Raw genomic sequence first — 13,511 nt, 5'->3', positions numbered from 1 at the left:
ACCTTTTTACAGACTGTGATGACATGTTTCCGCCTTATTTAGCAGTGTAAATCCAGCAAACTTTTTATATGATAATTTGTTTTAAATATTGAGTGTAAGTTTATAACATTATGCTTTGTGTTATATTGCCCTGGAATTAGTTTGAAAAAATGAATTACCACAGGTGTGAGGGCGTTTCCATTACAGCTGCTGAGAGAGTGACAGTAAATTTGGCATCTTCTCCCATCTGATTGTCTTAATCCAACACACTCTATTTTTTTCTTCTTCTGGAAAGTCATTCAAATGTAATAGATTTTTTATTTTGTTCTTGGAGTAAATGGGTAAGTGAAAATAATATTTGCTGTGATCTCCCATGCACTGCTGTCGAAGTTTACCCTGCAAACGTTTACTTCCGCGTTCCAAAACCCGGAGTATGAAAAAGGTCTATTATGTCACAAATGCTGTCGATTGATTTTAACTTGTATTTAACCTGGAATATTCCTTTAAGGTCTATATTTTTGACTGATTCTGTAATTATGAAAGGATGAGGCATCTGACAAAATGTTTTGCATAGAGCTGGAATAGTTTATAAGCATGAAAGTATATTTTATAGTAATGTTATTCTCATTAAATCCAGACTTCCAGTGTGCAAAAGCAGTATAGGTATACGCATTTTCTCAAAATCATGTTTTGTACTCCACCGTAGTTATAACTTTTTATGGGTAACATTAACAGTCTGTAAATGGACAGTCACTTCTCTTTGGAGTTCTGCTAGCCACTTTTAAGAACAAATATAGCTGCAAGCAGTGAAGATGGGCCCAAACACCATGGGTCCATTTCCACCTGGTGGCTTTCGGAACACAATGGACACATGCATTTGACATTATTCTACACAATTCTGAAGCAATCTGGGTAAATATAAGAGGACTACTTTAAAGTCTGTTGTAAGAGCCACACTTCCTGCTGCCAGGTGGTGGTGCTATAACTGTGACCCAAAATAGTCACATCCATGTGATTATCCCCCAAGATTAAACATACATCTTAATTTTGATCTACAGTGCATCCGGAAAGTATTCACAGCGCTTCACTTTTTCCACATTTTGTTATGTTACAGCCTTATTCCAAAATGGATTAAATTCATTATTTTCCTCAAAATTCTACAAACAATACCCCATAATGACAAGAAGGAAAGTGAAAGAAGTTTGTTTGAAATCTTTGCAAATTTATTAAAAATAAAAAACGAAAAAAATAATGAATTTAATCAATTTTGGAATAAGGCTGTAACATAAAATGTGGAAAAAGTGAAGCGCTGTGAATACTTTCCGGATGCACTGTAAATCACACATTGCACACAGAAGATAAGAATCCCCTACGAGGAGTATTTAAAAGTTCAGAGACTGTAATATTCAAAAAATCCAAAATGGCTGACATCCTGTTGGGTGGAGATAATAACTATAATTATGAAAGTTGTCCAGCTTGATGAGAACATATATATATATATATATATATATATATATATATGTGTGTGTACCAATTTTGGTGACTAGGTGAAAATGGGAGTGCTACATGTTATCATGTAATCAGCAATGTCTAATTTCAATAAAATATTGATCCTTATGAATTTTTATGTTATCAAAATCGATCACTGTGTCCGAAATCGTTCACTCATTCCCTATTTCCTATATAGTGAATGGCAGTTAATGCACTATATCTCAGCTGTGAGTGAATTCAGATGCTGACGTATACACCAAGCGTTGGAGCAGAAACAACCTCACATATGAACTTTTAAAATACTTGGGCCTGGTTGCATAAAGCACCTTAAGTGTAATTTCCCCTTGAAATGAAAGGAGTTGCAGAAAATAACCAATAAGTGTTATTTAAGGGGTTTATAAGTGAAACATCAATCCCTTTCGGTTTCCCTTCAAGTCGCCCTGAAGTGCCTTGACAAGCAGGTTGGAGTTACTTTTTTAATGTATTTCCTACTGAAACAGGAGGTGGGGGCGGGTCAAACTACTCACCCCATTTAACTAGCCAATAGGTTTTGGTTTGTAGCCACACACTGACACACCCCTTTCCATCATGCTGATCAAGATAGAGCACTCTTACTGGGGAAACTTGAGAGATAATCTCAATATCGGCCAGCTTTTCCAAATACTTGAAAACCGAACGATGATCTAACTGCGTCAACATTACTACATAACCTGCCCACAAACACACACACAGTAAATCGCAGTCTTTGTTTATGATGAGGCGGGAGCTGCTATGCAATACAGATGAATGAAAAACAAAGGAATAAAAGATAATATATCCATGTTATGAATCACAATACACCAAGCATAATAATTAGAAAAACTTACTAGAACTGTACATCCCAGGAAACCTCCGGCTGCACACAAAAAATTTATAAACACCAGCCACTTGTCCTCGCATCTAGCTCCAGCATTGGTGCGTCCTGTTCAGAAATGATCCCCCCAGACACCCCTATGAATTACCCTCCACTGTGAGAGCTTCAGAGAGGTGAAAGGTGATAACCAACAGTCAGAACTTACTTTTTAAGTGATTAAAAAGGAAAATCTATTTGGAACGACCCTATTTCATGGATTTTGCTCCCTTCAAAACACCCTGTGAAGGCTTGATCAGCACCAGTTAGAACACAGCCAGAGGTTGTAAGGGTAGGGTGTGTTTTCATTCAAAAAAGCATTTGATTGGACAGAAAGTTGGATGAAAGTCTGAAGTGTAGAATGAGTCATAAAAATGTTTGATCCATATTGGTGGAAGAGAGAGACTGCAGATTTTAAATGCTTGTATCTTATGAAAACGAATGTTGTCAACGTTTAGAAAGCAAATAGATGACGTTAAAGGTAATAGATATAGATGAAAAGCAGCAAAACTTTCATTTTGATTTCACAGGATCTTTAAGAATTTTCATTTCTTCATTTCTTTCTTTTAAGGGCGTCAAAATACATTAAGTTGCATAAAGCCCCTTAAGGTATGGAAGTGAAAGGGTTTAAAAAACCCCAGATGGCTTAGTTTATATAACCAACTGAAGAGTACAGTAGGTCAAGCCGATTTATTTATAGATAGAAAAACTATTGCGATCTAATAGGAGCACACTCACATAAATGTGCCTAGTATCTTCGGCTCTCTGCATTTTTATAAACTGTATAAATGGATGCATTAAAATCATAACGCAAGTTAATTTGCGATATAACGCGAATATGTATATAGGCTATATATCTTACAGTCTCACTGACCACCACTAATATTCTTAATTTAGGATGGCAATCAGTTCTCTGCACAGTTATACAAGCATCTAAACATCTTGCACCACCATCCACCCCTTACCTGACACAGTCATTACAATTAAAAGGTGTCTTTCTCAAAAGGGCTCTTACCGGCTATAAAAGCAGAATCCTTCATTAATTGGTCCACATGCAAAACTCTGGACGGTTTTTTTTTTATTTTTTACATACACGGGAAAGATTTGAACAACAACAACAAAAAAAGTGTTTGAATCTATTACGTTCCAGGATTGTACATCATAAAAATGGAAATCCGCCCGTGTTTCCCCCAGAAATTATTCTGAAAAAAATCTTTCCGCAGTAATCACAAACGACTGTGATTGGTGCAGCTTGAAAATGGCTGAGAAAAGGAACAGTTGTCACGTGACAACGCTCCCCTCGTGCATTTATTCACCGCTTCAGAAGAGGTCTGACAATAATTTACATATTAATAATGAGAGTGAGAAAGTTTAATAGTCATTTAAATGAAAATAAAAACATAGTATAAAGTTAAAATATTTTCTTTGTGGTAAAATTGCCCAAAAGTTGGTCGGGACAATTACGATCTTCTGAAAGTAGGTAGGCACATGTTGTATCCATGGTAACAGTAGATTTTTACTGTGGTAAAATCTGTCTCACTGTAGTAAATCCCTTAACGGTTTCCCTTAGCTAAGAGAAGTGTCTAAGGGATTATATGCAACACCATCATGTAATTTTGGTAGGTAAGGGAAAAGTACACTTTAAATGTTATACTTAAGGGAAAAACTTAAGGCGTTTAATGCAACCAGGCATTGGGCCTTACTTGTTATTCTTATTAAATAATATATTAATACAATAAATCTTCATTCTGTTTAGGCAATAGTGTGAGGTTTCCATGGTTACATGGGCTGGCCTTTCACAGTTTAGAAAGTGACATCAACCATGTGATCATTTCGAGCCATACAAAGGAATTATCATGTATAATTTATGGCAGAAAAAATATATGTTTGTTGAAAATGAAAATAATTGCTGGCTCCAACTGCTAACAGCACTTACATTGTAACCAGTTCTTTTAGAAGTTATTATAATATTTCTAAAAATCTTATATAATGTTGTGCAATAAAATGTGGTTTGAGAGGTGTTTCTAACAGTAGTTTTGTTTAGATCCCAAAGTTTATATCTTACTGTCTCACTTTTATGGCATTTTATAAAAATAAAAAAAATAATAAAAAAAGACTGGTCCTGTCCTTAGAAAAAGCTTTCAAATAACTGCCCTTTTTGTATTATTATTCTCAAATTCATATTGTGTTTTTATGCCAATTCCTGCTGAGGTTACTCAGACAATTGTGCAGATGTGGCCTTTTCGGAATCATTCACCAATGGCGCTTGGCTGTCCTCTATTGGACATTTCTGGTACTGTGTCTGAATAAAAACTGCCACCAAAATGTCATTTTTTGATATATCAACCTAAAATTTAGCATAAGAAATTTTGTCTTGTTTTCAAAGATACTGTATCTTTAACTACATTTTGTGAGGTTTATGCTTAAGACAAGAATAAACTATTTGCCAATGGGGTAAGAAATATAAACTCATTTCAAAGGGAAAACAAGTTTATTTTTCTTACCCCATTAGCAGATATTTATTCTAGTTTTAAGCATAAAGTTTACTACATTTTGTCAGATTTCTCTGAAAACAAGACTTAATATCTAATGCCATTTTGCTTGTCAAGAAAATATATCTTGTTTTAAGAATATTTAGATACTTTTTTTTATTCTAAAGAATTTTGAAGCAATTCATGTAAAAACAAGAGGGCTATTTCAAAGTGTTAAAATTGCCTTACTTTCTGCTGCCAGTTGGTGGCGCTATGACCGTGACCCATAATAGCCACATCAATGTAATCAGCCTCCATTACCAAACATACAGCTGAATTTTCATCAAAATCACACAATGCACACAGAAGATATAAGGCACTTCCTGTTTACCATTTTTCTCCATAAATGTATTGCTTCGTCATGGTGACACTGTTCAAAATATAAAAAATCTGTTCGCAATTTAGCATCTACAATGTCTTGGCATGATGTTGCAGAAATTTGGTGCCAGTCACATGAATCCCCTAGGAGTATTTAAAAGTTCAGAGCCTGCGTGCTTGGGCCCTAATAGTCCTGAGAAGAACAATAGGGCCTCCGCACTTTCAGTGCTTGAGCCCTAATAAACAGCTTGCTATGACAACAATACTAACACTCCTGAAAAGTAAATTTTCCTCATGGTTTGAGCTACGGTTCAATTTGAAAGTTAAGAGCAAACTGCATGTAAATGTATTATCGTTGACTCTTATTCCTGCCAAGTCTCTGCAGAGGGAAATTCTACTCCTCCCCCACACACTCCAGAGATTAGTTTTCACTGGAACTCATTAATACAGAATTAAGTTCTCAACCTTTTCAAAGCACCTGATGGTGACTACTGTATTACACACACACAAACAAAAATGTCTTCCCCAGTGACCAGAGCAGAATTCAATGAAGGCAGTCTTGAGACACAAGTAGAAAAGCACAGACATTTATTGATCCACAAAAATCATGTTGTGCCATGCATGGGCTGAATGAAACTGTACGGTTAGTACTTTTGCATGGCATTAGATACCCCCCACAAGACAGCATGTTTAAAGTAGCATCCTCATGAAATAAAAGTCCAAAAACAGCAACATTATGCACATGAGAGCACAATCTGCTATGAAAAACTATGGAGATCATTGCAAACGCCCTAGAAGCTGGGATAGTGATTTATTTGGACACTTTTAACTACCACAATGCAAACTACAACATCAAAAAAAACATTTAGTTGGCTGTGTTGAGAATCTTCTTGATGTGTCCTTCGATGTTGTTGATCAGGTATCTTCTGCTGTAGTGTTTGAATGGCACTCGATCGGATCCTATGAGAAACTTCTCAAAATTCCATGTAATGTCGTTTCTGCACAAGGGACTCCACACAATACATTTTGGATCGTTCATGAAGGCCCTTGGCTCGTCACTCGGGAAGGGAAGTTTCTCCTTGAGAAAAAGACAAAGAGAGGATGAGCGTCTTTCCCATTCACGTCTACCTTCTCCAAGAGCTGGAATTTGGGTTCAAAGACATTCCCAGGACGGACATACTTCAGGGACATCAGGATCTCTTTATTTTTACAGTTTTCCTGAAAAGTGAAGATAAAAAAAATAAAATAAATGGGCATGAGATTCATAATCACATTATTGCTGATGACCACAAATGGCACTTTCAATGGTAGTAAATGGGGCCAGTCCATAAATGTTAAAATACATGGTGTTTCGAAAGCATTGCCTCAAGATGTAAACATTACACTAGTTGACGATTTTATTGTGATAAAATGAGGGAATTACCAGCGTTACTGTGTTTACCAGATTACAGGGTTTACAGGATGAACGTCATCATGATTCATGACAACAGTTTTTTATTGTCTTATAATGGTCTTTACCAGACATCACTGGCAACAACGTCGCCTATGGGCACAAACCCACCTTCGCTGGACCAGACAGGACTGGCAAAAAGATCGGAGGGTGAGGGCTAGGGCCATTCCCCCCAAAAATGTCCGGGAACTTGCAAGTGCCTTGGTGGAAGAGTGGGGTAACATCTCACAGCAAGAACAGGCAAATCTGGTGCAGTCCATGAGGAGGAGATGCACTGCAGTACTTAATGCAGCTGGTGGCCACACAAGATACTGACTGTTACTTTTAATTTTGACCACCCCTTTGTTCAGGGACACATTACTCCATTTCTGTTAGTCACATTTCTGTGAAACTTTGTTCATAAAAAATATTTACACATGTTAAGTTTGCTGAAAATAAAAGTAGGTGAAAGTGAGAGGACATTTCTTTTTTGCGGAGTTTAGAAGCCTTGTACCATGTAAGGAATAATATTCTGATTTGTTTTGCAGTTGGTTTGACATAGTTGGATCCATACTGTAAATTTTATTTATTTATTTTTTTAATCAACGTTGTTACACATTAAGCTCAACTTGAATTGGACCCGGAACATTCCTTTAACATCCACAATTTGAAACAAAATATATGAAGACAAATTTAATGACCCTTCTAACTACATTAATAATCTGTTAGGCATTCTGTATTTCAAGAATGTTGATTAAATAACGATTGAAAATTACAATAACATGTAACTGCAATTTGTTTATGGATTGTACTCCAATATTAGATGTTTATAAAATGCAGACAGGTGCATGCACATGTAGGTACATGACAGCAGCAGCAGCAGGGGATGACAGACCCAAGTGCGTCACAAGCACCTGTTTGGCGGTAAAGGACTTTTGAATTACATGTTCTCACCTGATATCCGAACTGATTTCAGGAGACTCCCAGAATAACAAGCTCTTTGTCCGAGGAGCTCGTTCCTCTGGATGTAGTACCTGGTAGCTGTTCCTCAAAGAGAGGCGACATTCTCGACCTTTGCCCTGTAAAGGTGAAAACTTGAACTCCTCTCCAGTGAGCGTTTTGGCCGTGATGTCGTAAAACGATTTTATTTCAGCCATGTTAGTTCCAGCCCCGAAGTCTCGACGCAGGTAACTATGGAAGAAACAGGAAAATTACAATAGTATAAAACTGTTATCTGAAGGCGGTGTGCTCTAAAGTGACCAATCATTGCATTGGACTCTGACGACATTCCACGCCCACTTTTAAGACAAGCCCCTAGAACGCAAGGGAGCATCATCAAAATGTTGTGTACAACATTTTAGAATAGAAATGGTTTATCTTTTTTCCTGGAGACATTTCTTGAAAAGACGTGTTATTAGATTTATTTGTTTTTATTTTATTTTATAAAGACTTATATAGATAAATGAAAAAGACATAAAGCTACGCCCTTAAACTATTCATATTTCTACAGGACTACGAATTTCACCACGACCTCTACGTTTTACGAAACATTGGCGCGGGAAGTCGTGTGTGACAGAAATCCTTCAGCTTGTTTACGAAAATATAAATTTGATGTTTCAGCCTTAATTTAATCAGCATTGAGTAATAAAACGGTTAAATGACAAACGCTTAAAATCAACAGCGCAGACACTTACCTTAGGGTAAACATTTCTGACTGGACTTTACTGAAGTACGGTCTCCGTCGAGAGTGCTTAGCTTTTGCTAAAAAAACAACAACAGCATTTTATCCGTGTCTGTCAGTCAGCAAAAGGTTTGTTTTACAGTTTTACTGATAGAATCTTGGTTTTATTTGTTTTACATCAAGAGGGTCATTACTTAACATAGTGTAGCATATATAGTACATTACTATATTACTTTATATTATACTGTATTATATTCACTTTTTTGTTGTTACATTAATAGGCAACGATTGTCATTCGTCGTTTCATTAATCTAATCTGAGTTAAAGATGATGCGTAAGAAGAAGCGCTCTTCCACCACAGTGGACAAAGATTCCACACTTGATATACCAAGTAAGTAACAGCTACTGGCTATGTTTGGAATGGATTACCAGTGTACGTTTTACTTTATACTGCACAGTATTATACTGCCTATGCCTAAGCCTTTTAAAGGAATAGTTCCCAAAAATGAAAATTCTCTCATCATTTACTCACCCTCATGTCATCCCAGATATGAACGACTTTCTTTTCTCTGCAGAACACAAACGAAGATTTTTAGAAGAATGTCTCCGCTCTGTTGGTCCATTCAATGCAAGTGAATGGTGATCAGAAGTTTGAAGCCCCTAAAGGCAGCATAAAAGTAATGAGCATACGACTCCAGTGGTTAAAGCCATGTCTTCAGAAGAGATATTATAGGTGTGGGTGAGAAATAGATCAGTATTTAAGTCCTTTTTAATTATAAATCTCCACTTTCACCAGCACTCATAGGCATTCTTCTCTCCTAAGAGTTCTTCTTCTGGTTTTGGTGATTTGCATTCTTCGTGCATATCGCCACTTACTGGTAAGGGAGGAGAATTTATAGTAAAAAGGACTTAAATATTAATCTGTTTCTTACCCACACCTATCATACCACTTCTGCAGACATGAATTTAACCACTGGAGTCTTATGGATTACTTTTATGCTGCCTTTATGTGTTTTTTGGAGCTTCAAAATTTTGATCCCTGTTGACTTGCATTGAATAGACTAAGAGAGCTGAGATATTTTCTAAACATCTTCGTTTGTGTTCAGCAGAAGAAAGTCATACACACCAGAGATGGCATGAGGGTGAGTAAACGATGAAAGAATTTTTATTTTTGGGTGAACTATTGCTTTAATAGAAACTTTATGTAGTATGCAATGATAAAAACTTGTCACATAATCTCACTCACACATGTTTAATTCATTCAGTGATTGGAGTCCAGTTATTTCAGAATTAAAATATGGTTATTTTGCATTTTTAAAATTTAAGTTTTTAAAAAAAAAAATTTATGTCTTAGCAGTGTGATCAAATAATGATTAATGATCATGGTTGATATTATTTCCAGTTCGTCACATTGCAAATAAAAGGTCATATTTATTGTGTTGCATTATGGGATAAAGTACTCAGTACAGTCTGCTCCTTAAAATGTAGTAAGTCATATGGGTATTCTGTCACTGTGTATACAGAACATTTGTATTGTAGTATGATATTCTGAACAAAGTCAGAGTCCTTGTACTTTTTAGTGTCATAAAAAGTCAACCTTTCTGGTGTTATTATTGAAAATGTGACCTTATTTATACAGAGTCCAAAAAGACCAAAAGCAGTGGGCGACCCACAAAGTCTTCTGTACAGAACTCTCACCCGGACTCAGTTTTTGGTCAGTTCTTGAAGGAATCTGGTGTTACATTGACTCCTGGCAATACAGCTAATGAAATTGGTAAGATGACTCATTATGAGGAAGTATCTACTATACTCAAAAAAAAATAACTCTATAGGGGGCCTGGGTAGCTCAGTGGTAAAGACGCTGGCTACCACCCCTGGAGTTCGCTAGTTCAAATCCCAGGGCGTGCTGAGTGACTCCAGCCAGGTCTCCTAAGCAACCAAATTGGCCCAGTTGCTAGGGAGGGTAGAGTCACATGGGGTAACCTCCTCATGGTTGCTATAATGTGGTTTGTTCTCAGTAGGGCGCGTGGTGAGTTGAGCGTGGTTGCCGCGGTGGATGGCGTGAAACCTCCACATGCGTTATGTCTCCGTGGCAACGCGCTCAACAAGCCACTTGATAAGATGCACAGGTTGACGATCTCAGACGCAGAGGCAACTGGGATTCGTCCTCCGCCACCCGGACTGAGGTGAATCACTACGCGACCACGAGGACTTAAAAGCACATTGGAAATTGGGCATTCCAAATTGGGAGAAAAAGGGGAAAAATCCAAAAAAATAAAAATAAAGAAAATAACTCTATGGCTGAAGTTGATTCAATCATAAACACATTTTTGTACACATTCGTATTGTTTTGTCATTGCCAACGGCTTCACATTGTTAAACGATATCAATGGTTAACTGTCATGAACAAATTCTTGTCACATATATTCTCTGCTCATCTTTTGAAATAGTTTAAGTATTGAAATAGTACAAAATACGATTTTTTTCGTTCCAACATTGCTGTTGTGTTAACCACAAAAATATATTTATAAATAGAGTTATAATTTTTTTTCTCCCCATTTCGTTTTCATAGGGGGGGCACACTTTTTTGTGATCTGAGATAGACCAAAACAATGTCCACACCACAATACATGACAACCCAGTCTGTAGTTATTGAAATAGATCAAAATTTATAATAAACATCTCATAACATCAAAACACCATACAAACAAAATACTCTACAACAATTGCGATAATATTAATAAATTACATCACAGCCTGTTTGCATTTATGTAACACAAAATACTACACTTAGTAAACATGCATCGCCACATCAAAAGCTCTTCAATTCCACAATAAACACAAACACAATAATCCATATTCCACAACCAAAACCACGAAACCAATAAAAACAACACTAATTACAACTCCACTATTTTATTTATTTTTCCCCTTTTCTCCCTAATTTGGAATGCCCAATTCCCAATGTGCTTTTAAGTTCTCGTGGTCACGTAATGATTCGCCTCAATCTGGGTGGCGGAGGACGAATCCCAGTTGCCTCTGTCTGAGACAATCAAAACCTGCGCATCTTATCACGTGGCTTGTTGAGCGTGTTGCCACGGAGACATAGCACGTGTGGAGGCTTCACGCCATCCACCGCGGCATCCACGCTCAACTTACCACGCGCCCCACTGAGAATGAACCACATTATATCGACCACGAGTAGGTTACCCCATGTGACTCTACCCTCTCTAGCAACCGGGCCAATTTGGTTGCTCAGGAAGCCTGGCTGGAGTCACTCAGCACGCCCTGGGATTCGAACTAGTGAACTCCAACTCCACTATTGTTAGTATTCATATAGCATGCCAACCTGCTGCTCTGTCAGTGATGATGCCGATGCCTGTATCGTTAAGTCCATTCCCTCCTCCTACCACTTCACTCTTATATCCATGCTGCTGCTACTACTCAGAATTACAGCAATCAAAATTTGATTTTGAGACTGCATCAGCGCGCACTGAAATCATGTGTTACGTAAGGTTAGGACTGCTTTTGTTGATTGTGCTTTGGGGACTAGCCATTGCCTGTTGTATTCAAATAATTAATGAGGTAGATCTGTGCAAGGTTTAGGGACTATTTGTGGATGCTATTAACTTTAATTTATATGTAATTTGGAGTTATAATTCTGTTTCAAGTTCCTTTTAGTGTTAAATATGCAGTTTTATGTTAAATGACATTGTATTATTTTAAGTTTCCCTTAGGGAGATCAGTGTTCCTTTGAGTTAGGTTTGATCCTGTTGCTGTGAAGTGATCACGCAATGAGCAGATACTGGCATGACAAAGCAGAGAGAGAGAAAAAAAATTCCAAAGGCTAGTTTGCAAAATGGCAACTCTTTGCTTTAGGGGGGGGCACTCCCCCCAATGCCTGCCTTGGTGAGAACTCTGATGCTAATTGGAAACACTATGCTATGATTAGCATAGCAGTTGCTCTATGAGTAATGCGATATTGAGATTTCTCAACACGTACCTGTCCTCAATCTAATCTCAAGCCCCATTTTTCACCATGATGGTAACCCCTAAAACTCGAACATAACAGGACTCTTTTAAATCTCAACATAACAAAACATTAAACACTACAAGTCTCCCCCTTTATATTCATCTTGCACAAAGACACATTATATAATACTTAAATCTAACATTTTCTTTCACTATTGAGTGCCATGCAAAGCATGCTGGGAAATAGAACCCCCTTGGCCAGTTTCAGTAAACCAAACAAAAAAATATTCATGTTATCCCAACATAAATAGATTAAGCAAAGCTTGAAACCATTGCAACAACTCAGTTAATTTAAGTTAACTTGGTTACATTAATTTTTTGAGTATTATGAACAGGGGAGGATTCAGTAAAACTTACAATGGTGAAAGCTATTTATTTATTTATTATTATTTTTTTAATGTATACAATTCGAGTAAATCTCAGAATATACATGTTTCATCTAACAGATTATTTTCCATTGTCGAATATCACTTAAACGTTTTTCATCATAACAGCTGTGGACCAAGTTATATTTCAAAAGCGACTCCAGCAGCGTCTTCGAAAAAATCCCAGATTCCCCAATGTGAGAAACATCATTATACTACTTTTTTATATTGGAAATTTATTACATTGAATATTTATTAACATGTTGCATGGCTTATTTCATTCAGGAGTTCATATCTGGGCTGGAAACATACTTCGAAGAGCCAGAGAGATTCAGAAATTGCCTGCTTCCATGTGTGCCAGAATCTGCCGGAGAGGAAAATACCAAGTAATGAGCATGGCTTTGTTTTTTTAGCTAAAAAGATTAGAAAATAAGTGTTTTTTATTGCAATAATCTCGAAGTCTTATTGACTCTGTATAAATGTTTTTTTGTTTTCTCTCTAATGATCAGTTCTGGTTCCTATCAGGAGAGTCTTGTGCGCTTGTTGCTTGGAATAGAGATGCTACAGGTAAAAAGAGATGTACCCCTCTTTCCACCTCACATATGATCATAGATCCCCAAGTGAGAAAAAAATCTAATGTTTTATGTTGTTTCCCTTTCTTTTGTCCTACATTTAGACCCTGGTTATAAACATATTGTTTGAAAAGCTTCCAGAATTCATGTTTGAGGGGTAAATGTCTGTCAAAGTGTAATTTGTTTTTTACATTTACTCTTACTCTTAGTGTGTCATATACCAT

General features: G+C 36.9%; 1 protein-coding gene and 1 pseudogene across 2 annotated transcripts in view; one reads left to right on the top strand and one right to left on the bottom strand.

Moving 5' to 3' along the window:
- Positions 1–5,779: 5,779 nt before the first annotated feature.
- LOC127449609 (glutathione peroxidase 2-like) lies at positions 5,780–7,847 on the bottom strand (annotated as a pseudogene).
- A 345-nt stretch (positions 7,848–8,192) lies between these two features.
- fancd2 (FA complementation group D2) overlaps positions 8,193–13,511 on the top strand; it is a 30,737-nt gene continuing 25,418 nt past the window's right edge. For both annotated transcript variants that reach the window (XM_051713008.1, XM_051713007.1), the window contains exons 1-7: positions 8,193–8,447; positions 8,600–8,709; positions 9,958–10,092; positions 12,845–12,912; positions 13,001–13,101; positions 13,225–13,282; positions 13,392–13,444. In XM_051713008.1, coding sequence (XP_051568968.1) covers positions 8,646–8,709; positions 9,958–10,092; positions 12,845–12,912; positions 13,001–13,101; positions 13,225–13,282; positions 13,392–13,444 — 479 coding nt within the window. In that variant the 5' untranslated portion in view covers positions 8,193–8,447; positions 8,600–8,645. The remainder of the gene's footprint in view (positions 8,448–8,599; positions 8,710–9,957; positions 10,093–12,844; positions 12,913–13,000; positions 13,102–13,224; positions 13,283–13,391; positions 13,445–13,511) is intronic.

This window comes from Myxocyprinus asiaticus, chromosome 12 (genome assembly GCF_019703515.2).
Source record: "Myxocyprinus asiaticus isolate MX2 ecotype Aquarium Trade chromosome 12, UBuf_Myxa_2, whole genome shotgun sequence".
Lineage (NCBI taxonomy): Eukaryota > Metazoa > Chordata > Actinopteri > Cypriniformes > Catostomidae > Myxocyprinus > Myxocyprinus asiaticus.
Note: the sequence above shows the minus strand (reverse complement) of the source record. Positions and strands in the feature narration are given on the sequence as shown.